We start from the raw sequence: 26,319 nt of genomic DNA, 5'->3' as shown, positions 1-26,319 counted from the left end.
TTGCACACATTATTATTGTGGTAGTGATTGTGATTCCATATATGGTACCTCTCTACCTCTCTCTACCTCTGTCCAGGATCTGTTTCAGAGCCAATGCAGGAACAGGACACTGAACAACGCTCCTGACTACCTCTCCGAGAACTTTTTGAACTGCATGCTGCCATCAGATAAACTGCCTTATTATTGAACTTCTCATCTTCAGGTCCCTTCCTTGCATCACGGCTTCATCATTTTTCTCTTAGTGTAAAATTTCAGATTAATTATTCACAAATATACAATACAATGTCCAATCAGTCCCCCTGATGAACTTCCCCTCTCCTTTCTTTTAACAATCTCACACTTCTTTTTCATTATTCTGCTCATTTCCACTCACATACACACACACATACTCATGCTGCAGCTGTTTTATATGTGTGTTCACCTGTGTGTGTGTGTGTGTGTGTGTGTTTGTGTGTTTGTGTGTGTGTGTGTAATGTGTGTGTGTGTAACTTGCTTAATGCACTGCAGGTTGGCTCCTGCAGCAGGTCTGGCCAGATAAGAGCAGCACACAGCTGTGTGCTGCTGGGAGGGAGGAGAGCTAGAGAGGAACATTGCCTCTTCACTCACATAAACCATTAAATTGTAATAATGGGGCCACCAGCACTCTAGCATAGTTCCATAGCGCCCCCTGAGGGTAACCAAGTGAGTGACAGATGAAGATGAACTGGAATGTGGATTTGAGGTTTGGGAGAACATGGAAGGAGGAGATTTGACATCAACTTGATATGTCATTTATGAGTTAAACAACATAAAGACACCTAATACTGAGGACAGTTATGTAAAACAGCTTTTAGATAATCAGACTAAAGGGTAAAATGAACCAACTATGTAGCATGGCCTTCCACACGCTGTAGGTGAATTTATAGTTGGAACTCCCATCAGGTCGTAAATGTCAGCTTGCATGACGCATGTCCGAATTTGAGGCTGCAGCAGCCATAAAATCCCTGTTTATCTTCTCCTCCGACAACAGAGAGCAGCTGATTGTAGGAGGCAGAGAAAGAGTAGGACAACACTGCTTATTTGCAATCAGTGAGTCAACACATCAGCATGGACAGTACAACCCGTTCCTTTAGTTTTTATACACCTTTCAGAGGGATATATTTCACCACATCACATCAGACCCTCACACCTCTCTTTTCTGGATCTCTCTCCAGTTTGATTTGAATGAGATCCCATCGCTGGCAAACCCTTTCACAGCACGCAGAGCAAAGGCCGGTTTGGTCAAGTTACTGAAGTGGTGCTACAGCAGGCAATTGTATTCTCTCCACCGAAAATATCTGAATGTATAGCAGGCAATTTAGAGCTCTAATTCTCCTCTGAAAGGGGAGTTAAAAATCTAGATATGACCCTTTTGCCCACATGGGTTGAGAAGTTAATCTGCTATAGGATATGGTTTTTTCCACTACCTGTTGATGAGGTTGGACAAGGAAGAGCTCCTCATCCAGGGAGCGCATGAAGTAGAGCCATGAAAGGCCTCAGCGGAGGTGGTTAAGGGTCATTTCCTCCTTTTGGAAGATTTCCACATACATCCCACTGGGAGGAGACCCAAAACCCACTGAAGGGAATAACCATCTCATTCCAGGCAGTGGTGCTGTATAGGACTGATTGTGGGTGCTCAGTTCACAAAAACAAAAAAAGAAGTGGCAGTAAAATGGTTTGGTTTTATGGCTAATGGTAATTTTGAAGTAACTGGTTTGCATTTTAGCTAAATGTCATCCTTTTTGTCTTCTTCAGTACTCACAAACTTCTAGACATGTTTATTCAAAGCTCCTTCTACTTGTCATTTGTTGTTGCCCCTATAATCTGACAAGTCTTCACCTGTGTGTTCAATAAGTGTGTGTAAAACATGCACCCAAACTGAAAGAGGACTATTCCTGCTCTTGGTGGTTCATTTACCATCTGTTACAAAGAAACAAAAGAAATGAGGCAAAAGACTGTAAATTGAAAGTGCTTACCTTTCACTTTGTCAACTTTGTCATTTTGCAACTGCACAGGGAAATCCTCCTCACACCTATGGCCAACCACCAAGAAAGAACGGTTTGTTTTTGAAAAGGATTAACAACAATGCTGAGAGCTGATGAGGTATGATTTTTGGTTTAAGACATAACAAGTAACAGCTAACTCCTGTCATGGTAAGAAATAACTCATCAGGGCATAATGTCTCAGTCTGCTTTTCACTAAATGCATTCTTAAACCACAAAAAAAACTTACAAATAATGTGCTATTAGCAGGTTTAAAAGCTTAGAAAATCCAATTTTAGTATCAAATTAAAATATATTTTAGGTTCCAAAACAATTACGGCTGAGGGGCAGCAAGATCACCCTGGTCTTGCAACATATGAGCAGCCTCCTGTCTGTGTTTTGATGGTGGAAATCCTGGAATATGTGTCTTTGACTAGGCTCTACCTCTGCTTTAAGGCATATCAGGTTTCCCAACCTCCTTCAATAAAATGCAACCTCAGTTATTACTGTGTAAGTACTGATATACCTTTACTTTTTTAGCTTGTAGATAACATCTCTGTATAAAGGACTGGAGCTGACGAAGCAGGTAAATAGTATATTCTATATAATCAGAGTTTGGATGGATGGATGGATGGATGGATGGATGGATGGATGGATGGATGGATGGATGGATGGATGGATGGATGGATGGATGGATGGATGGATGGATGGATGGATGGATGGATGTTGTTTTATCTGCTCGCTTTGCAATAGCTGCATATGATACACTGTAACATAAACTTTCTTGTCAATGCACGCATGGTGACACATCATGCATGGTGACCACCAGAAGCCCCTGCACCAACTCCACTTCTGATTGTCTGTCATAACATCAAGGGGTAATGTAATGTAACACCCTCTCATTGTGCAGCCTCCACCCTTTGATTATGTGTCACAGCTGAGGCATGTTTTGATATTTTCCTTCTGTCTTTGTGTCTTTCACACAGCCAACCAGCATGTTATGCTAATTGGACACATGCACTGGAAGCTCTGTGGTGCTGGCCTTGTTTTGAGCTGTTGGATTATGAATTCAATGTATCTGGTCTGTGTTTGATGCTGTGATAAAGAGGCCTACGCAATTTTTTTGTCTTTGTTCCTTTATTTCTTCTCCTATTCTCTTCTCTGTTTTTAACAGGTTACAACTCCCTGAATTTACAGTGAATCATCTATACTGTAGAAAGAACTGAGTTCCTGATCTCTTCCCTTCCAGATGGAGGCTAGCAAGTGCAGCATTTAAAAAGCATTTATTTACTCAGTGGTTGTCTTACCTGCAACTGTCACACTCACTCACTCACACTGTCACTCAGCTGTTATTTTTTTGTGTGAATATGAATCTTACACCCACCTTTGCACAGGTCAAGGACACTTTACATAGAGGTCTGTCAAATAAGTATACAAACCCTTCATGAACTGCAGATCTTCAACTGCATATCTGATGGTTTAATCTGAAAGTTTTTTGTCAGGCCTGAACTCAGTTTGATCCCAAACACGAGGGTTTTTATTTAGTCTTTCTTAAATATAATAAAAAATGACATCATAAGCCACTTGCCAAACTTCCTGAACTTTGCTGCCACCAAGTGGATTTTTTATTTGCTACACAGCTTTATGCCTTTTTGGCTGAACGTCCTTCCAAAAATAAAAGCATTTCGTTTGACAATTAAATTGCATTTTGTAACAAATGTGCTTGTAACAATTTTTTTTTGCTACATAATTTTGAAGTTTGTTTGTTTGTTTTGCTTAAAGCACCAAAGGTGATTAATTTATTTGCTAAAGCTTCCAATAATATGCATTTTAAAAAACAAATATCTCAATATTCCTGAATGTATGCAAGATTTTCACAGAATCTCTTGCATCAGCATAGAGCAGATGGATTTTTTTTGCTTAGAGATGCTGCTGGAAAAAAAGAGAAAAGAATGTCATCCATAATTTCTTTATTCTTTGCTTCCAAGAAACCAGATTTTGTTGCAATCCTTTAAATCGGTTCTGATCAGAGGTTCGGCATAATTTCTGAAGGTTTTAACTCTGAAGGTTTCTCCCAATCTTTTTCAGTCTCCTATCTATGAATCATTCAGTCATAGAAAGGCTCCTGAAATTCAGGGAGTATTATGCCTACACACAACAGACAACTTAAAGCTGAGACTGAGACTGAATAAGTAGCTTAGGATCCAGAAAGTAGCCCTAAAATGTGCAGTTCTAATTTTTTGCCCTGTAATGTTTAAAGCAGTACATTTAGAAGCAAAATACATGTAGATTAATTCATTTATGGTTCAGGTAATGTTTTCTAAAATACACATCTTACTTAAGAGGTTAGGTTTTAAACGTTTCTGAACAAGCAAATAAAATAATGAAAGTCAATCCTATACATTGTGTATTGCAAATTATTCCTAACAATATTCCATTGTAGGATGAACATTTCACCTGGGAATCAATACAGATATTCCTCTACAGTTTCATATTTTTGTTGATTAAACTTCTAGGAAATTTAGTCAAAAGAATTAGACAAAAACTAACAGATGACTAAAATGTCACTAAAACTAAATTACATTTTAATCAAAAGACTATGACTAAACAAAATAAATTGTGCTGTAAAAATTAACACTAAATGTCTGTAAAGATGGTGGTATCTAAAAAACCAGTTTACTGGCCCTGTATTTGTAAAAGGTTTGAGAACCACAGAAAATTTAGGAGACTCTGGCTCAGTTTGAAGAGTGGTTGTCTTGTAATCTGATAGTTGCGAGTTTGATTCTAGCTACACCCCCTGCTACATGTCAAATTTGCTTTTGCAGGTTGTTAACCCCAAGTTCCCCACCTATTTCCATGTGAGTGTGGCTGGGTAAATGTGGCTCTGGTGTAAAAGTTATTTGAGTGGTTAATGGCGTGATAAGTGCTGAATAAGTTTAGTCCAGTTAAAAAAAAGGCAACTTAAGGATGATGCATATCTCAGGCAATGTGTCAGATCTTTGACAGGGTCTTTCCTTTCTTCAAGGGATGTACTTTAGACACTGTTCATTTGTTATAAATGTTTTTTTAAGCCTTAGACTGTCCACTTTTAGGCAAATAGAACAATAAACTGTCATGTCAGCATATAAGGACCAGACAGCAAACGAGAAAACCTGCCAAAGTCCAAAGACAAACTCTCAAAGACATTCGAAGAATACAAGGAAGTCTGGCTTCATGGATGCAAAATATAACCAAGTTTGGACTGGGTTAAAACTTTTGCACAGCAGCATTCTTTTTTTCATATTTAGGTGAAAAATAAACACATTGCACATGGGAAGGAACATTTTTAAAAAGAGTGGTTTAAACTTTGACAAAGAAAAACACAGACACTGAATACATAATGTCAATCATCCATTTATTAAATATTTTTTCTAAATGAAAAAGAAAACCCCAACTTGCATATTTTTTTTATTTACAATGAAAACACTTTATTTTATGTCATATCATTTCATTGGAAATAAACAGTAAAAAGGAGCAAATACAGTTTGAAATCCTGTAACCATCAGCTTGAAGCTGCACATACATTGATCAGATGGCTTTTTTAATCAAGAGTCCTTGCTATAAATCAGTGTTATACGTTCTAGGTTAAAGGTAAATATGAACACAAAAACAGAAAAAAAACACAAGTCCACAGTAGAGAATTGCCATTACTGGCATGGCAAGCGCTTAGAATAAACCATCATTTGTAAAAAAAAGATATACCACTTGCATGCACGGTTAATTGTCTACATAGCCAGGGTTAAAAGAGAGCATTACAGGACACCAAAAGCACTGAGAGAAAAACAAAATATCTTGTCTAGGACTGTGCAACTCTGGTCAATAACAAAGGTCTATATTCAAAGCTTTGTATTACACATTATTACAGGGGTTATCCTTCAATGTGTGCTCCTAGGACATACAAAGTAGTCAGCTATTAGAAAGCACATTGCACAGGTAACAGCTACAAAGTCTTGAAGTGATATAATGATAATAATCATAGTTATATTAATACAGTAACTGATTCTATTGTTCTTTTGTAAAGTCTGTGCTGTAATGGTTCAACATAAAGAGCATTTACACTTGTGTGATGCATCAAATGTCCATGGCACTTCAGTAACATTTTAACAGATTACCTATGTTGATGATTCAAAATAAATGGAGAAGAAAATAAATAACGGCTTCAGCTTTTCTCATTTTCAGTACGCAAGTCCAGATGCAGTCGTTTGAATTTGTTCTCCACAGATGAATGAGTGCTGTTGCAGATTTATCCAAACACACACAGGAATTAGATTACATAAAGACGCTAATTTGGTTTTTGTCTCCCTGGTGAGGATTACTCACCTGAGAGCGCTGTCAAGAAGAGGATTTTCAATTTCAGAGCTGTTTGCCAAGGCGATATTTCTGAAGAGCTCATAAAGTTGATTATGTAAACAGATCATAAACTGCGTATTTGTTACTGTGTTTGTTTCCTGCAGCGCTGTCAAGTATTTTGCTCACCTTTCATTCATCTTCCTCTCCCCTCTCTCACACTTCTTTTCATCTCTCGAGTCTGAGCGAGCCATTTTAATTAATCCCAACTCTGCAAGAACAAGATAAATTAAATCTAACACGAATCTTCACGTTTGTCTAAACTCAACATTAAAAATGACAGTGAGCTCTTCGCTGTAATCTATCCTCTCTGCTCGTCTCATGTGTAGATCTGAGACAAGGCTGAGTCTCTTCCCTAGCCAATGAGCAAAGCATATCATTAATGATAATCTGAAGATGAACTTGCAGAAATCTGGGCTGTACAGTGAAAAACTGAAATGTTCATCTGACTGACATGAGATGTTACTGATCATTCTGAATAGCAGGATATGGAGCCGTGCTTTTTATTGAATGTTTATTAAAAACTCTGCTGAGTGGCGAATTGATGACAGGCCACATGTTTTGCACATGTTTACCAGAAGTAACAGGAAATAGTAGCTTTCTCTCTAAACACAGGTTTTATTGAGGTCAACTTTGACTGGAAGTGGTCCCGCCTCCTGAATTTCCTCCGACTGCTTCACACTGACAGCTATCATGGAACTCAGATGAAACGGGTTGACCTTGTGCACATGTTCAATAAACTCCTTATCTCCGTTGATACTGAGCTAAGAAACACAGAAACAGAGACAATAGCAATGAGCAAACAATAATGGTTATTTAAGCAATTATCTAAAGCCGATGCAACACTGTCTCCTATCTTGGTTTTTACTTTGCAGTGTTAAAAAAAATGTTGCATAGGTCTAAATGAAAATGAAGAAGAATTTGTGGAATATCAGGTCTTTTCACGTCTATAAAGTATGAGTCGTTTTGTTGTGCTCTCATTTTAAATAATGAGTGTGTGTTTCTCAGCATTCTGTTGTGCCTGGACTGGATACTTTACTTTTCGACTTCATGTCTGTCTTGTTATTTTATTCATTTAATTACTTTATTTTTCATATTTCAAGATCGACGAACCTTATGGGAATGAAATTTAAATTCGCTATAAATGTTGCAAAGTGGCAAAAAAGCTTTAGCTGAAATAATCAGAATGTGGCCATGCTGTCAGGTTCACTTGCAGTTTCAATCATCTGGCATCTCGAGGTAAGCATATCATAGATTAAGACGAAGTGATGTTGTTGTTGTGTTATTGCTGCGACAGGGTTATGAGGAAATACTGTTATCTGTTCACCCTGAATGCCATATGTCAGCACAATGTCCAGAATATGAAGACAAGAGTGGGTAGGTCTGCATATATATTTTGAGCACAGCCAATGGAATCTAACATAGCATTAAAGGCTACATTTAGGATATACATTGTATTTCAAATAAATGTTAAAATCCCCACTATAATTAACCTTATCATTATTTAACTCTAAATCAGATAAGAAACCTGAGAGCTGATCTACAAACTGAGAGCTGGTGAACAGCACAAAACAACAAACAGAAGCGGTTTTCATGCTTTGCAATTTGGAAGAGAAAAACAAAATATTTGCTATTAATTGGCCTACAATTGACAGATGGTTGATACTCCTCCTTCTCACTTAGTATTTCAACGATTGTAAAAATTTGAGGAATGTACAAATTTAAATAGAATAATGAACTCATTCATACTAACATAATTCTCCTGCAACAGCCAGGTTTCTATAAATCTGGTTATCACAAATCAAGGCATTAATTAAAGTCTTTGGAGAGAGAGATTTTATGTTCAATAAACCACATTTAATTGTTTTGTTTATCTGTTCAGTCAGAGTAATATTTTTTTTATGAGATTTTCGACTTTTCTTCTTTTAGGTTAGCTTTTAATCTATTGCCACATCCTTACCACAGAGGACATAATGAGCTAATTACTCTATTAGAAAGATTGGATTAGAACCAGCTCTTACCAGTAAACTCCCAAGGATTATTAATGTCATTTGATTTGTTTTTCTTTGTTTGATTTTCTGTATCATTGTAATGTTTTTCCTCATGTACAGCGTTTTGAGTGCCTTGTTGCTGAAAAGCGCTATATAAATAAACTTGACATGACTTGACTTGACTATTGGATTTTGGCCATTGGCAAGACACAGTCACAATGGGGTAATGGGTAGGTACATCCTACCCAATACATACATGTTACCTCGACTTATCAAACATTTATCTTTAACATAGATTAAGGAACAATTTCTGTAATAATTCTGTGCTTTAACAGAGCAATGTATGTAAATAAAATCCTAGAGAGTCTCAAAATATAAATGTGTGCAAAATCCCAGACAACTGCTTGAAGTATTTGGTAGGCTATTATGACTGTTAAAATGTACTCAGTTCTTTAAAAACCTCTCTTTTTTATGGTTGATCTTTGCTGAATACACTATAACCTTGTGGAATCTGTGGTGTGCACTTCTGTACACATGAGGTTAAATAATTTTAGCATCTGAATAAGACTGGATAATTTAGATGTTACATTTCTAAATTTAAGGGTGTACTTTCTTTTAATGACTGACTGATATTGGTCCACATGCTAAAGCTCATGGAGAGTGACGGGCACATTGTAACGATGGAAAAAAATTAAAGAAAAATATTCATTAGCGGTAACCATTACTGTCACTGAAAACATTAATAGAATAATACCACAATAGCATGTCTTCCTGATATTGTGCAGCCTTAATAATCGTTTCACTTGTGAAAAGAAGTTAAACATCTATTGCCCTAATGTATTTAATACTTTATGTACATAGAGGTGGCAGTAGTGACACATTTTAAGGGATTCAAACAATACAAGCAGTTGTATCAAAGTGATGTTTTATAGCCACTGATGATGATGATGATTTCTGCTGTACATATTTTTAACTGTGCAGACTTTTGCAGAAACAGTAACTAACTACAAATAATTTAGAAGCATAAAAGTAAGCGGGTCGACATAGGATAAGGCTTAGTACAATTTAATCACTTAAATATATTTTGCATAACAAAGATTTGGTGATGAAATACACAGTTGGCAAACAGGATTTAATACACTGAACAGAAATTCTGTAATTCTGCTTTCTGGCTGTTGTTGAGGGAAAACGCATAAAACGTTTCATATTATACACCTTCCAGGAATTCCTGCCATGTTAATTTTGTAGGATTTTGTAAAATCATGTATGATTCTGTGCTACTTTAAAGAGCTTCACAAACACTACAACAGTGATCAAAAACTGCAGGCAAAACAGGGAATACAGCAGGAGATAAAACATGGAGATACTCTTCCAAAAAAATACCTGTGTCTTGATGTGCTGCTCCGGTGCAGTGACGAGGCTGGCACAGCTGAGCCACAACATGACCATGATGGACAGAAAGAGACAAGCAGCTAAAATCCACCGCGGAAGGCCTGAACGTCTGGAAAAAAAGACTTTTTTTGGCACTACTGAAACACTGAGAAACTACTGCAAGATTCATAACCAGCAGAAGTGTGAAAATATGTATTATTAATCACGTTAACAGAAATGCTGTTATGCAAAGCAGTAAAAAAACATGCTGTGTTAAATGTTATTAATAATTTATTGCAAATTCTATTTACCTAAAGTGTTGTCTAATGTACATGGTTAAATTAAGTCTCAAGATAAATTAAGATAATCTCAGATATAATCATAGATTTGTGTTTCTTTCAGTTAAATATTATCACAAGGATGCTTTTCAAAGAGTTGACTGATCCTGCAATAGAATTAGAGCACTGAGCTTTGCATACATGTGACTGTGTAAAGAAATGTGGTATGAATAAGATCTGGTACAGACTAACAAAGTTCTGACTAATCCAAAAATCTGACCTCATTCCTAATGTTTTTCTCTGCATCTTTCTGCATCTATCTAACCTTGACATGCAGCCCAGGAAGTCATGGTCAGCTGCAGCATCCTCTGTGTGCTGGATTGGATGCTTCCCTTTGACCGCTGCTTTGCCTGCCCCTTTTTCTCCTCGTCCCTTAACACCTGCCACAGGGTAAAAGAGTTTATTAATATTCTCAACATATATAAAGTCCCTTGCTAAAGAATTCACACCCCTAGTACTCTTTCACATTTTGTCACATTACACCAACAACATATCATACATATTGGGATTTCATGGGATAGGCCAGCATAGAATGGCACACAGCTGTGAAGTAACAGGAAAGTAATATTTCTACAGTTTTTACAAATAACAATTTCAAAAGTATGGCGATCATAATGTCCCTCAATAAAATCCCATGCAACCCATCACCTTTAAAAGTCACATTATCAATTAATAGAAAACACCTGTGTGAAATTTAATACGAGTACAAATACAGTTATTCTATGAGAGATGGGCTAAGTTGTGAAAAAATGTCCCAAGCTTTGAACATCTCACAGAGCACTGTTCAGTCCATCACCTGAAAATGGAAAGAGTACACCGCACCAAGCCTACAAAGACCAACTATACTGACAGGCAAGAGAAGCAGTCATTAGGCCTGTGGTTACTCTGGAGGAGCTGCAGAAATCCACAGCTCAGAGGGGAGTATTTGTTAGTCAAGTACAGCAAAATGCTTTGTCTGGTGGAAAGCTAACACAGCTCAACACTATCTACAAGATGAAACATGGAAGTGGCAGTATCATGCTGTGGGAATGCTTTTCTTCTGCAGGGACAGGAAAGCTTGTCAGACTTGATAAGAAGATGGACAGAGGCAAACCCGTAAGGAAACCTTAGATGCTGCAGAAGACAATGATCTCAAACATACACCCAGAGCTACTTTAATGAATGTTAATGTTGGTGGTTTTGTTTGATGACAAAATGTGAAAAATGTTTCATCATTTTTGTAAGGCAATCTACCACAGCAATGTGCATTACAAATGCCCCTGAATGATTACTGTTTGTGTGTAAAATGTTCCTACCATGGGGTCTTTGGGTGTGGGAGTGGACCTGGGGCCAGGGTTTGTCAGCCACACTGGATCGAGGAGCCTGCAGCTCAGGCATAGAGTACTCCATCTCTGGCTGGCTCTGACGACAAAATAAACAAGAACAGAAAAACATTTAACCGTTAGTGGAGATAAAGACAGAAAACCTCAACCACCTTCCTGCTGAAAATTCCAAATCTCTGTATTAATGTGTAGATTTCAGATCGGAATCATTATTCTGGAAGATACATGATTAATATACTACCTAAAGTAATGTTTCATACCAAAGAACTTAAAGCTTCTTGTTTTACATGTATGATATGACCTGCAAACTGTAAAAAGTGGCAGAGCACTCATCTCGCAACATTGGGATTCAGTCTTTGGTTGCAAAAAAAAATTATATTTTTCCCATGCAAATTCTCATGTTTTGTGTATATTGAAATAAAACATAGCGGATACTCACCAGATATTACACTGAGGTCAGCATTTAATGAAAGCTAATGAAAGTTTGTCCTCCACATCCAACATACTGTAATTTAGATAATATAGTGTTGAAATTCCACTCTCATTGGAACTGGTAATTTACTCTAATAAATAACAAATATCTTAGAATTTGCTGTGCCCCCTCATAGATTTATCTTTATTTTTTTTTTCCTGCTTTTTATCAACCCTAAATGTTTTGGGTCATCAAACCAATTTCAAAATCAGTAAAAGATGAACTGAGTAATTAAAAAAAAGGATGAAACAAAGCATTTAAATGTCCATTTAAATTACCACTGCTGACCAGAAAGAGCAGAGTCCCCTCTCAGATTTAATAAAAAAAAAAAAACAGCCAATTGTTTTAAACAGCCTTGCTGTTTAAAACAATTATTAAATTAAAACAATCCTACAAAAGAGTGTGTCAAAAAAAACACGGACCCACTGCCAGTTAGCGCAAAGCAGTTATTACAATTACGTTTCACATATGGCCCGCTTGGTTTGAATAACCTTTTCCCCTTAATAAATGAAATCCTTCTTAGAAAAGTACATTTTGTTTTTACCCTGGTTACATTTTTATCTAACAAAGAATTGTTTGATCATCCGAAACATTTAAATGTTACTAGAAAGCATATAAAGAAGAAATTTGCAAGGGGCAGATACTTTTTGAATACACTGTATAAAATAATATATTGGTAATTTCTAAACATTTCCATCTAATCTTAGGATTTCAGACAAAATAATATTTTTCCTAAAGTCCATTAAGGATAGCGTTTTTATTTATTTTTCTTTTTTTCTACATATTTCTATTTTACATACTTATATTTGTTTAAAGTTAGCACTGAGGTGCTTTCTAAAAAATGCATCTTAAACACACAGATGGCTTGTCGTCACTGTTTTATTCGTGTTTCGTTGTGTCTTTGGTTCACCTAGAGGACTCATTAAGAGAGGATTTTGTTTCCCCACTGCCGACCCTCATTCCCCTCCACCAGCAACTGCGGTCACTTTTATTAATAGTATTGCTGGCCTCAGCAACAACACTCACATGTGCACCTATTTACAACAGTAAATCATCTCCCACTGCAGTCTGAATTCTCCCAATTATATTTTTATGTAGTTATTTATGTTTCATCTGACTCAGAACCTCCTTTAGTAGCACGAGAATGTTGGTCTGCACTTTATTCTGAAAACTAATTCATTCATTAGTCCAAGATAACAAAGTGCTGCCATGTCCTGTAGTCACTGTGGAGAGATGCAAGGTTAGTGTACCCTCCAAAACGGCAAAATGAAAAGGCGACTTTACAACTGAGTTTAGGATAACTCTTGTGAGTCTTGTTTTTCTAACCAAGTGCAGTAAAACCAGATGTTGCACCAGTATAAAATGCTGTGAGAGACAAAGGTGTGTGGGGGTGATTTCAATGTGCTGTAGACTGAAATGATGATCTGCATCAGTCATGCATCAGCAGAAGAAGAGCCAAACAGGCTCTGGGTTAAAAGGGAGGTGTTATCTGGATGATTTGTGGCTTTTAAATAATTATTTATTGGCTATACTTTGGGCATTGCTGAGTGTTTTACACTTAACACATAAAGTGGAAACCAGATATTTACATATAAGTACACATAATCATTAATTCCCACTGTTCCAAGTTAAATTGGTTGAGTCTGCTGTATCAATCCACTATATCATGGATCGCAAACTTCAGACTTTGAGGGCAGGTGTCAAGCAACTTTTACATGTGTAGACTGTTAAAATCTGCTAACATAACATTTTATGTTGCTGCTATGAACATTTTTTGTTTGAGTTTTTTAAAACTGTTATGGTCTACTACAGACACAATATCTCTTACTTAGCTTCCACCACTCCGTTTCAATTTTCAACAAACTCATCACGATAAGACATATTACATCACATTAAAAAATCTGAACTAACCCTTTAATTTTTGGAGAGACGTCCTGTGGTCAGATGAAACTAAAACTGTGGCATCAGTGTTTGCTGCATGAGGGACTGGTGCACTTTATAAAAATAGAAGGCATCATGAGGAAAGAACATTGGGTTGGACACAAATAAGTCTTAAAATTAGACAGTTAATTTGATCATACCACCAAATTAGTTACAAAGGGATTTAAGAATAACAAAAGCATTTCCTGGAGTGTTCATGACAGAGCTCTAATGTCAGTCTGATATAAAATATTCATGCAGGGCTGAAAGGTGTGTGTGACCAAGTTGGCCTACAAACCTGACTCAGTTACACCAATTTAATGACATGCACTGAAAACAAAATTGTATATTTTTATACTTTAAGTATCTCAAAGTATTTCAAATGTATATTTCTTCTTAAAACATGAAGTTAGACACAACCACATAAAAGCTTGCATGTAGATTCTCAGTTCTTTGCTTTTATTCATATTCAGTCATTTGTATTTCAGAGAGCGCTTCCCACCTTTGCCATCCCTCAGTGTTGCTCCCTTTTTTTTAAATCTGAACCTGTCACATAGTTGGCAGTGTACCAACTGCAAACTAAACATAGCCCTGATAGCCTCCCTACTGCCCTGCTGAGGCAAGCTTCCCCTCACTGCTCTGTTCAGCATGCAACGCATAGAAGAGATCCATCACCAAGTCCAAAACCAACTCTGAGCTGGACGCATTGCTCTTTGTGATGTAAAGCCTGACAGCCATGTCAGCACACCGATTCTCCCACGTCATACTGAATTCCCACATGAAGAGGTTTTGTTTTATACAGAAGCATTTCCGCAACGGGGTTAGAGTGCATAAACACTATCATTTTCCTTTCAAACATTTAATTATGCAGCTAAAACTGTCATCCACACATCCAAACAGAAAACAAAGCAAATCTTGTTATAGCTTTAATATATAGGTGTTTCAGTGTGCTGACGTTTGTTTGGTAAGATTCTTAAAGTTCATCTAGAAAGCAACACGACATCGCATGGTTTTAAATAAAGCTGCATGAACCTTAATTTTCAAAATTAAAAAAGGTGAGTAATCTTTTGTCTGGATCTTAACTAAAATTAAAATACACCCACTTCCCAAAGAAGTAGGTCATAAAGAGCTGGTTAAAATGTTTAAGGGAAATGCCAATGTAAAGAATCTATACAATAAACGGTTCCTCAAAGCCTTTCAGTTAAAGTTTCTTAAAAAGAAAATGCTAAATTGATCATTTTCTTCTGATCATCTAAATGCTACATCCAGATTTTATTCTTAGCAGTCCTCTGGCTGTTAAATTGTGTATTGTGTTCCATTTTAATGTGACTTCACCACAGATAGGCCCCGGTGAGTTATGACATAATGTAAGAGGATGCTTTTAAAGCTTTAAAGTGCTGTGAGAAGAAAAAAAAGATAACTTGTCACTGTCACAATTCAGCCACCTTTCCCTGCCCAGCTGCATGCTCACTCATGCTGCACGTACATGATGGCTCCCAAATGAACTGTGAGAGCTGCCGGAATCCACCCAAGCTCCAGAGAGGCATAAAGTTGAGGGTATAATTCCCAGTTTCAACAGGAAGCAGAAAGTATATCATCAAATAATCTATAAAGGTCTGCTGGCTTGCTTTAAACCCCAGATTCAAACAGTATGGAATAAAAATAACATTTCATTTTGAGCCATATAATAACTAGTGAATCCAAGGGATTGGGATATTTTTCTGCAAAATACAAACACAAACTTTAACATATTTTCAGAGAATTTATCTAGTAGACCAACATAGGTCTATACTTCATAGAACCACCTTTCACTGCAGTTACAGCTGGGCCTCTTTTGGGTTGGTCTCTACCAACTTTGCACATCTATAGACTAAACCTTTTGACACATTTTCCTTACAAGATAGCTCAAGCTCAGTCAAATAAGAAAGAGAAAGTCTGTAAACACTACATTTCAAGACTTGCATCAGATTTAGGTTTGGCTTCCTTTCAACAATGCTTTCATCTTTCTACTCTTTCAAAAAGCCTGGATTTGTGAAAAGCACATCTAATAGTTGCCAACAGATTTCACCACCTGAGCTTTGAATCTCTGCAGCTCCTCTAGAGTTACCATGGGCCTCCTGGCTGAGCTCTGTGAGTTTTCCAAAGCTTAGAATAAAGTTTTATAACTTAAACCTGCTTTAAACTTAACAACTGTATCCAGACCTGTCTTTGCTTTCTGGGTTCCTTGGACTTCATGAGGCTATTTGTTCTCAAACCTCTGAGGCCTTGACAGTACAGCTGTAGTTATACCGAGGTTCAGTTATAAAAGGCTCTATGTATAAATTAGGGGACTTCTAAATGCTGTTGGTTGATGTAGATTGTTTTTAAAGGTGTTAGAGAAAAAGAGATGAATGCAAATGCATGGCAAACTTTTTAAGATTTTGAAAACCAAATATCGTTTTCCTTCCACTTCACAATTGAGTGCTGCTTTCTGCCATTCTATCACATAAAATCCATTTAGGTTTGTGGTTGTGGTTTGGGTTACATTTGTAAAGTCACTGTATGTTCAGTTTAGTTCAGTTAATCAGTTCATGTCAGTGAGGACACGCTTTAGCTCTTGAACTCAGTATTATTTAGTTTAGTTTAAAGGATTGGTTGTTGGGTTTCTTTGCACTTAACGTGGCTTATTGTTAGCGTTTTAAAGGTGAACACACATGTATTTTATTCTCAATACATTTTAATCAGATGAGGCTGATGGAGTTGTACAGTTTGTAATTGTTGCAATGTTTAGTTCCAGCATGATTGTTCTTTGTTTGAAAAAGGACAGGCTAAAGTGATCAACATGCAACATGACACACAAACTGATTCAAAAGGTTGTTCATGGAAACCTATTTACTCAGAGAAAATTTAAAACACTTACAGTGGTTGACTTTTTTATTCTGTTATTAAGTAAAGGAGGGTTAGACTCAAGTTTACATCACAAGTTCTAATAACTTCCAGCTTTCACTTCCAAACTTTAATTTCTGAACTTCATGAAAATAAATCTTTAGTGGCTTCTATAAATTAATTTTAGGTTCTTTTGTTTTATTAACCTAAAGCTATCAAATTTGTTAGTGCTGCTAATAGTAAATAAGGTTTATTCTAATCCTTGTGTTGATGTTCCGTAAAGCACATAAATCTGCTAATTTCATAATAATAATAATTTCAGATCAAGTCAAGGCTACTTTCAAGTTGGTGCACATCATTTCTTTTTTGGCTTTATTTGCCTGACATCCTGTAAAGGTTTGCTTTAAATCCATATTGATAAGGCATCTTGATGGGACTGGCCACTTATGATTTACAAGTACATCTCAGAAAATTAGAAGTTCTGAATATGCTTGCTAGTGAGAATATGTTTCATTAAGCCAATATTTCTGTTTTAAAAAAGTTTTTTTTATTGCTCTGATGTAATATTCTAATCTTAAATGTCATGTTTTCATTGACTGTAAGTGAAACATCATCATAATTAAACGATGTAAAGGCTCCGTCTATGTATAATTAATCAATATAAACCATTTAAGGAATGGTCGTCGTCGTCGTCTTCCGCTTATCCGAGACCGGGTCGCGGGGGCAGCAGACTCAGCAGAGACGCCCAGACGTCCCTCTCTCCAGACACCTCCTCCAGTTCCTCCAGGGGGAGCCCAAGGCGTTCCCAGGCCAGCCGAGAGACATAGGCCCTGCAGCGTGTCCTGGGCCGTCCCCTGGGCCTCCTCCCAGTGGGACGTGCCTGGAACAACTCCCGAGGAAGGCGTCCAGGAGGCATCCGGTATAGATGCCCGAGCCACCTCAACTGGCTCCTCTCGATGTGGAGGAGCAGCGGCTCTACTCCGAGCTCCTACTGGATGGCCGAGCTCCTCACCACCCTATCTCTAAGGGAGTGCCCGGCCACCCTACGGAGGAAGCTCATTTCAGCCGCTTCTATCCGGGATCTCGTTCTTTCGGTCATGACCCAAAGTTCATGGCCATAGGTGAAGGGTAGGAACGTAGACCGACCAGTAAATTGAGAGCTTTGCTTTTCGGCTCAACTCTCTCTTCACCACAACGGACCGGCACAGCGCCCCAATACTGTGGCAGCCGCACCGATCCGTCTGTCGATCTCCCACTCCATTCTTCCCTCACTTGTGAACAAGACCCCGAGATACTTAAACTCCTCCACTTGAGGAAGGAACTCCCCTCCAACCTGAAGAGGACAAGCCACCCTTTTCCGGTCGAGTACCATGGCCTCGGACTTGGAGGAGCTGATCCTCATCCCAGCCGCTTCACACTCGGCTGCGAACCGCCACAGCGCATGCTGTAGGTCTCGGCTAAAGGGGGACAGCAGGACCACGTCATCCGCAAAAAGAAGAGACGAAATCCACTGGTCCCCAAACCAGACCCCCTCCAGCCCTTGGCTGTGTCTAGAAATCCTGTCCATAAAAGTTATGAACAGGACCGTTGACAAAGGGCAGCCCTGCCGGAGTCCAACATGCACCGGGAACAGGTCCGACTTAGTGCCGGCGATGCAGACCAAACTCCTGCTCCGCTCGTACAGGGACCGGATGGCCCCTAATAAAGGGCCCCCGATTTCATACTCCTGGAGCACCCCCCCAAAGGGCATCACGAGGGACACAGTCGAATGCCTTCACCAGGTCCACAAAACTCTTGTGAACCGGTTGGGCAAACTCCCATGAACCCTCGAGCACCCTGCAGAGGGTATAGAGCTGGTCCAGTGTTCCACGGCCGGGACGAAAACCACACTGCTCCTCCTGAAGCCGAGGTTCGACTATCGGTCGGACTCTCCTCTCCAATACCCTGGCATAGGCCTTACCAGGGAGGCTGAGGAGTGTGATCCCCCTGTAGTTGGAACACACCCTCCGATCCCCCTTGGAGGGGGACCACCACTGAGGCACCGGACGGTTTGCCAGAATCGCTTCGAGGCCAACCGGTAGTCCTTCTCCATGGCCTCACCGAACTCCTCCCTGGCCCAAGTTTTTGCCTCTGCCACAGCCCGGGCCGCAGCACGCTTGGCCTCACAGTACCCGTCAGCCGCCTCAGGAGTCCCACAAGCCAACCACAGCCGATAGGACTCCTTCTTCAGCTTGACAGCATCCCTTACTGCCGGTGTCCACCACTGGGTTCTGGGATTGCCGCCGCGACAGGCACCGCAGACCTTACGGCAGCAGCTACGGGCAGCAGCATCGACAATAGATGTGGAGAACATGGTCCACTCGGACTCTATGTCTCCAACATCCCTCGGAATCTGGTCAAAGCTCTCCAACTCACCGCCAGGTGGTGATCAGTGGACAGCTCAGCCCCTCTCTTCACCCGAGTGTCCAAAACATGCGGCCGAAGGTCTGATGATACGACAACAAAGTCGATCATCAACCTCCTGCCTAGGGTGTCCTGGTGCCAAGTGCACTGATGAACACCCTTATGTTTGAACATGGTGTTCATTATGGACAATCCGTGACTAGCACAGAAGTCCAATAACAAAACACCACTCGGATTCAGATCGGGGAGGCCATTCCTCCCGATCACGCCTCTCCGGGTGTCACTGTCGTCCCCACGTGGGCGTTGAAGTCCCCCAGCAGAATAATGGAGTCCCCGGGAGGGGCACTATCCAGCACCCCCGACAGGGACGCCCAGAAGGCCGGGTACTCTGCACTACCACTCGGCCCGTAGGCTGAAATGATAGTCAGAGACCTCTCCCCAACCCGAAGGCCCGGGGATACGACCCTCTCATCCACTAGGGTAAACCCCAACACGAGACGGCTGAGCTGGGGGGCAACAAGCAAACCCACACCAGCCCGCCGCCTCTCCCCATGGGCCACTCCAGAGTAGAAGAGAGCCCAACCACTCTCAAGGAGATGGGTTCCAGAGCCCACGCTGTGCGTGGAGGCGAGCCCGACTATTTCTAGTCGATATCTCTCGACCTCCCGCACAAGCTCAGGCTCCTTCCCCCCCAGCGAGGTGACATTCCACGTCCCTAGAGCCAGCCTAAGCATCCGGGAATCGGGCCGCTGAGGGCTCCACCTTCATCTGCCACCCAATCCTCTTTGCCCCGGTCCCTCACGCTTCCCCCTGCAGGTGGTGGGCCCACTGGGGAATGGCCTCGCGTCTCTCGTTCAGGCTTGGCCCGGCCGGGTCCCGCGAGGAGCAACCCGGCCACCAGGCGCTCTCCGACGAGTCCCGACCCCAGGCCTGGCTCCAGGGTGGGACCCGGCTCCGCCGTACTGGCGACGTCACGTGCCTCGATATTTTCATTTAAGGAATGGATTTACTGAAATAAATGAACTTTTAAATAATATTCAAATTTATTGTGATGCACCTTTAAATGGTTAGTTAGTGCATATAATACGATTTTTATAGAATGCAGGTTTAGACATGTATACAGACCCATAAGTACCGTTAAAACACAAAATGTCTTTCTTTCAAGCAGATGTCCACTGACTAACAAAACAAAAAGTTAAAATTCATGTCATTCCAAGAGTTCCACTTTGTCTCCTCAGTCAACTGGATATTTTCCCACACATTTTAGGAATCATCAAGCTTTGCTTTGGAAAATTTAAGCTAGGCCTTTGTGTTTTCATTGGTCAGCGCTGATTTTCACCTTTGAACTTTTCCATGGATGTTGTTTTTATCCACTGTCTTTCTTATTGTTGAATCATGAATTCTGACCTTAACTGAGGAATTGTAGCATGCGAAGCTTTGATTGTTGTTCTGGATTTTACTGTGACCTCCTGAATGAGACATCTTTCCATTCTTGAACTAATTTTGGCCAGCCACTGCTGGGAAAGATCACCATTGCTCCTTGTTTTCTCCATTTGTGGATAATCGTTTTCACTGTGGTTAACTTAAGTCACAAAGCCTTAGAAATGGCACTGGAAACCTTTCCAGGCTGATAGATGTCAGTGACTTTGTTTCTTATTTTTGACTTTCTGGCATCTTTTGGCCTACTTCATGTCGTCAGCAAGGGCAGCGCCAGGGGGCGGCCAGGGGAGGCCATGGCCGCCATAAGCCAATCTTTGGCCACCACTGTGGGCACACCAGCCAAGTGATTTGTTTTTTCCTTTAGGACATAATTTACCCGCACAGCGCACCTCCAGAAAACAAGCAGTTCCCCTCCAGAACAGATGGTGGCACCAAATGGAATGTTATCCACTAACACAATTATAATAAAAGAATTTGTTTTGGTTCCGGTTCACAAGACCAGCAAAGGTGGCAACAACAGAAGGATTTTGTGGTGCAATTTATCTCTCATTTTCCTCTGAAGAGGTCAGACTCTGAGTTAAGTTAAAAAGGCAATAACATTTATTTACTTTGAAAGGTTTCCTATTTAAATTTAAAATAAAATGGCTGGTTTTCTATAAAAAAAAGAAAAAATGAGAAAATGTTCAATAACGTGTTATGTGCACCGCACATAACTACAGTTGTGAAAGGGCAACGTGTTATGTGTTCATGCTTGATATCTCATAACCAGCCTCTGAACTAACAAGTGGAAGGGACCTGTTTTCTCTCCTTTTTCTTTTGAAAGAAATTAACGTGTTTTCCATAAAAACTGTAAATAGTTTCATGGTGTCCCTGCTGTTTAGAAGAAAAAATGCAGTTTTATTATTATAAGTTGAATTAAGATTAATTATCCACATTGAAAATATGCTAACATGAAAGAAGACAGATTCATAATTCATGCTCTTTTTAGAACTAGGTTTTGTGTATTTTTGTAATTAGTTATGGTGGAGGAGGCAAAGTTAGTTGTGTGTCTGCAAGAGAGAGCAAGGGCCCGGTGTGTGGTGTGTATACAGAGGCTTCAAGTCCTGACCCCGGCGACCTGTGCTGCATGTCTTCCCCCTCACTTCATCCTACTTTCAAATTCAAAAAAATAAAGGAAAATAAAAAGAACCTAAAATAATTTTCTGGCCACCCCTCAGTGAGAAATGGCCTCAGTCTGGCCACGCCAGTGAATATTTTCTGGCTCTGGCACTGATTGTCAGACAAGTTCTTTTGAAGCATTTTCTTGATTTTACAGGTCTGGCAGTAACCAAGCTCAAGAATGGATAGTAAAATTGAATCAAAAATTACCAAGGAGAGGGAAATTATGTTTTCTCATAGTGTTCTCATGTTGGTTTGAAAAGTTCTTCCCTCAAAGGTAAGGTAAGTTTATTTATATAGCGCTTTTCAGCAACGAGGCACTCAAAGCGCTGTACATACAATTACAATACAATCACAAAGCAAATAAACACAGATACAGACACAGAAAAACAAATCAAATGATAAAATCAAACAACAGAGGTAATTTAAAAAAATAAAATAAAATAAAGAGAATAGAATAGAATGATGGACAAGAAAATGAAAGGAAAATTGGACTGAAAACGCAACTAATCATGCCTAGATGGCCCAGTCAAAGGCCACTCTAAACAAATACGTTTTTAATCTTGATTTAAAGCAACTTAGGGTTTCGGCGCTTTTACAGTTTTCTGGCAGTTTATTCCAGATTAGTGGAGCATAAGAACTAAAAGCTGCTTCTCCATGTTTGGTTCTGGTTCTGGTTCTGCAGAGTAGATTTGAGCAAGAAGACCTGAGAGGTCTGGGTGGTTGATACACTGACAACAAGTCTGTAATGTGTTTTGGTGCTAAGCCATTCAGTGATTTATAGACTAACAGAATTATTTTAAACTCTATTCTCTGAGCTACAGGGAGCCATTGTAAGGACTTTAGAACCTGGGCTGATGTGCTCCACTTTCTTAGTTCTAGTGAGGACACGGGCAGCAGCGTTCTGGATCAACTGCAGCTGTCTGATCGACTTTTTAGACAGACCTGTGAAGACACCATTGCATTAATCAATTCTACTAAAGATGAACGCATAAATTAGTTTTTCAAGGTCCTGCTGAGACATTAGTCCTTTAATCCTGGAGATGTTCTTTAGGTGATAGAAGACCGGCCTTGTTACTACCTTTATGTGCCTCTGAAGGTTCAGGTCAGAGTCCATCACTACACCCAGGTTTCGAGCCTGACTGGTGGTTTCTAGCTGTATTAACTGAAGCTGTGTGCTAACTTTAAACGCTCTTCCTTTGGTCCAAAGATTATTACTTCAGTTTTGTTTTGATTCAGCTGAAGAAATTTTAGGCCCATCCATGCATTGATTTCTTCTAAGCATTTACCCAGCGCTTGAATAGGTTCGTGGTCACCTGGTGACATTGTAACGTATAGCTGTGTGTTGTCTGCATAGTTATGATAACTTACGTTATTGTTTATTAAAATCTGAGTTAGGGGGAGCATGTAGATATTGAATAGAAGGGGCCCTAAGATGGATCCTTGGGGAACGCCACATGTGATTTTTGTGGTCTTCTGATGTAAAGTTACATACTGACACAAAACAATCCCTGTCCTTCAAGTAGGATTTAAACCAATTGAGTGCTGTACCAGAAAGGCCGACCCAGTTTTCCAGGTGCTCTAATAAAATGGAGTGATCAACAGTGTCGAATGCTGCACTAAGGTCCAATAATACCAGCATGTGTGGTTCTCAAAAATTAAATCATCATATAAATACTGCTTTTTGTACTCAGATTATCTTCGTCTGGTCTTAACATTTGTTTGATCAAGTTTTTAAGTGTGACAAAAATGCACAAACAGAAGATGTTTGTACGAAGGTAAATACTTTTCACTGTGTGTGCAGTGATAGAATCTTAACATTTCTATATGACTGGATTGTTTTTGAAATAATTGTATTGATGTGAACTGAAATTCAACCCCATTGGTTTGTATAAAATCGGATATGAATCAGATTTTTTGTCTTCTAAAGGGGCTAAAAATGATATTTGTGAATTGGTGTTATAGTAATAAACTGAATTGAAATTAAATGAATAAACTAACTTTGCCTAGGTTTGAAAACCTTTGGAAAATTCTAAAGGTAAAAAAAAGGCTTTATGAAAATGAAAATGTCAAGCAAAATATCTAAATACTTTTAAGTGGATCAGTAATATTGTACAAATTGCCTGGTAAATTATTACTTTGTCTTAAAATTCTCTTCTTTAAATTAAAAGGTGTTTTTTATATCTAGACATAATGATCTTACCTGGAAAACCACAACCTTGCCATCGTCAGCCTGCAGGTAGAAGGTCCAGGTGGAGGAGATGAAGCTCTGGGCCGAGCTGACGATGTCATTGCACCAGCTAGACATAGCCTCCATCACAGAGGGGGGCTTCGGGCGCAGGGTCATGGCCCTCAGCTGCAAAGGAGACAAGAACAGGTCAAACAATTAGACGAGAAAAGACTGGCTGACCACAGCTGTGCTTCTGTATGTTCAAACGTGTTTGTAATGGTAATTTTCAGAGATGACTGGTGAATCATACTGCATTTGAAAGCAGCATTTAGTGTTCATAGGTATGGGAGCATGAATTTATTGGGTGCAGAACAGGCTTTCTCACCTTCCTCCTCATGATCTCAGGTTCAGAGGGTTGGCTGGAGCAGCCGGTACTGCAGGCCTCTTGCTCCAGCAGCTTGATGTATGCCTCCTGGCAAGCTGCAAAGAAAAAAGAGGACAGTTGTAAAACCTGACAGAATAAAGCTCAAAAAAGAATGGTAAAACAAATCAGCAAGAAAAAGAAGAAGCATAGAGCTCCACAGTTATGGGTTTTGCACGGATTCCACGATAATGATGAGAGGGAGAATTTGCATTTGCTGGTTCCTCCAGAACAAATTTCCTGGTACTGAAACAGAACTCCTGATGTTTGGATGAAAAATCACATCATTTATTTTTTAATATGGCAGTTCAAACAGCGAGACTATCCTCTTATGTGATGAAAATATCTACAGAATCTGCAGGATTTATGCAAAAAATTCAAAAAGTAATCTCAGGAGAGATTCTGTACTCTTAGATGTCGGTATGCATTAGTGATGCAAATCTGTGAAATTATTCAATTTGGAAAAGCCAAACTCATCTGCAAAAACAGTCCAGTGCACAGACCACCACACTGACTCACCTCCCTGACACTCCTCCTTGCTGGTATTAAAGCCGGCATCCCCATTGACAAACTGGCAGATGGAGTACAGGCGACAGCCACGGTGACAGGCGTTCATTATGGAGTCCTAACAGCCAGACACAGGGATATGAAATTAGAAATGTCCCTTGGTAGTCTGGGAAAAATGCCACTTAGGTTTGTTTGGGAATGTGACATCAATGGACCACGGCATCTGTTAATGACATAGCGCGGCTGTCATATTATGGCCTGTCATATACAGTTTATAACAGGCTTCCAGACACTGTCAGAGAAAACCAGTGGTAATGAGCAAGATGTTTTAGACTTGTGAAGAGTTTAATGGGATTGTGGGGAAAGGGGGGAAACAATGTTTTAATTTTCTCCGATAAACGGAGGAACAGCACCCTCTAGTGTCCACTGTGAGCACAGGAGAGACAAAGAGATGCCCTGAAATCTTAACTGCAGCTGTTTCAGCATCTTTTCTGAGGCTTTCTTTAGTGATTCAGAGATAGTCAAGATAAGAACTTTTAATGTCTTTCCAAAATATGATGAATAAAGCAGGCCGCTGAATATGCATTGTAAACCTAAATCCCATTACTCCTTTGCATCACAGTCCTCAAGCGTGCCCTAAAATCCGCTTTGCAGGTCTGCTCCTACCAGCCTTCCAGGATGACTGAACCACACCTGAAAGCAGAGAAGCAGAGGGAGGGGACAGGGGATAAAAGCATCGAGGCTGCAAATTTAACCACTAAACCAGAGAAACTGCAAAAGAATTTCCACTTTCATCCCACACCCTACCTGGGCCGGTTTGGCCTCCATCTGCGCAGCAAAGATCTAACGTAAACAGCCGCTAAATTATATCTCTGTGACGCCTGATCCTAATCGGTCACTGGTGCAGTGCTGAGCAGGTTAAACCACGGGATGAGCCTGGATGCAGTCCACATCTTGGACTTGCCTTAAGGGTGCAGACGAAAATGAGCTCCATCTTTTCGGCCTAATTGCGCACCGTAAAGCATCAAAGAAGATGCAGAGAAACATCCAAGTCCGGATCTAGTAGCGCAAAAAATGTGTCTCCCTTAGCTACTCATTTTGACATAAAATATGCATGTTATACCGAAAATATAGCTCATTATGGAAGACGCTTATATCGCTGTTGAAATATATGTTACAATAACAAGTATTATAACCGCCTGTCGCCAAACATGCGATTTTTCTGCAAAGACAGCCAAGCGCACAGGAATAACTTACTTTAGCGGGGCTTTTGTTTTTGATGGTGAGCTGGCATTGCTTTTTGCAGTAATTGATGTCACCCAGCTGATTATCAAACAGATCCGAGGACGCAGCTGCCGCGAGCCCGGCGAAAAGAACCGAGAGCAGGGCGGGCAACAAGCCGCGCATACTGCCGCTGCGCCGGAGCATCTGAGAGAGCCTGGAGAGAGGAGCGGAGAGTCGGCCTTCAACCTGCACTGAGCTCCCTGTGATGCTGCTGCTGCCTCAGCTCGGGTCCTGTATGCCTGCTGCTCTTCCGATCTGCTCCAGCTCGTGG

General features: G+C 40.0%; 1 protein-coding gene across 1 annotated transcript; it reads right to left on the bottom strand.

The window, feature by feature from the left end:
- Positions 1-5,431: 5,431 nt before the first annotated feature.
- tmem59l (transmembrane protein 59-like) lies at positions 5,432-26,305 on the bottom strand. The gene is made up of 8 exons (XM_047375685.1): positions 26,022-26,305; positions 24,777-24,882; positions 24,222-24,316; positions 23,870-24,022; positions 11,382-11,487; positions 10,352-10,466; positions 9,761-9,878; positions 5,432-7,150 (listed from the first exon to the last, which is right to left on the bottom strand). The coding sequence occupies exons 1-8, from the start codon at positions 26,190-26,192 to the stop codon at positions 6,992-6,994; spliced, it is 1,023 nt and encodes a 340-aa protein (XP_047231641.1). The 5' UTR covers positions 26,193-26,305; the 3' UTR covers positions 5,432-6,991.
- Positions 26,306-26,319: the final 14 nt, after the last annotated feature.

The sequence above is a fragment of the Girardinichthys multiradiatus genome, chromosome 9 (genome assembly GCF_021462225.1).
Source record: "Girardinichthys multiradiatus isolate DD_20200921_A chromosome 9, DD_fGirMul_XY1, whole genome shotgun sequence".
NCBI classification, from domain to species: domain Eukaryota; kingdom Metazoa; phylum Chordata; class Actinopteri; order Cyprinodontiformes; family Goodeidae; genus Girardinichthys; species Girardinichthys multiradiatus.
The sequence above is the reverse complement of the archived record's forward strand: the minus strand, read 5'-3'. Positions and strand labels throughout refer to the sequence as shown.

Excerpts from the sequence above, each read along its gene's own strand:
- tmem59l (XM_047375685.1), bottom strand. The coding sequence starts at position 26,192 with ATGCTCCGGCGCAGCGGCAGTATGCGCGGCTTGTTGCCCGCCCTGCTC. Across the intron at positions 24,317-24,776 it reads CAAGGAGGAGTGTCAGGGAG|CTTGCCAGGAGGCATACATC; the intron begins GTGAGTCAGTGT and ends TTTTCTTTGCAG. Across the intron at positions 24,023-24,221 it reads CTGAGATCATGAGGAGGAAG|CTGAGGGCCATGACCCTGCG; the intron begins GTGAGAAAGCCT and ends TCTCCTTTGCAG.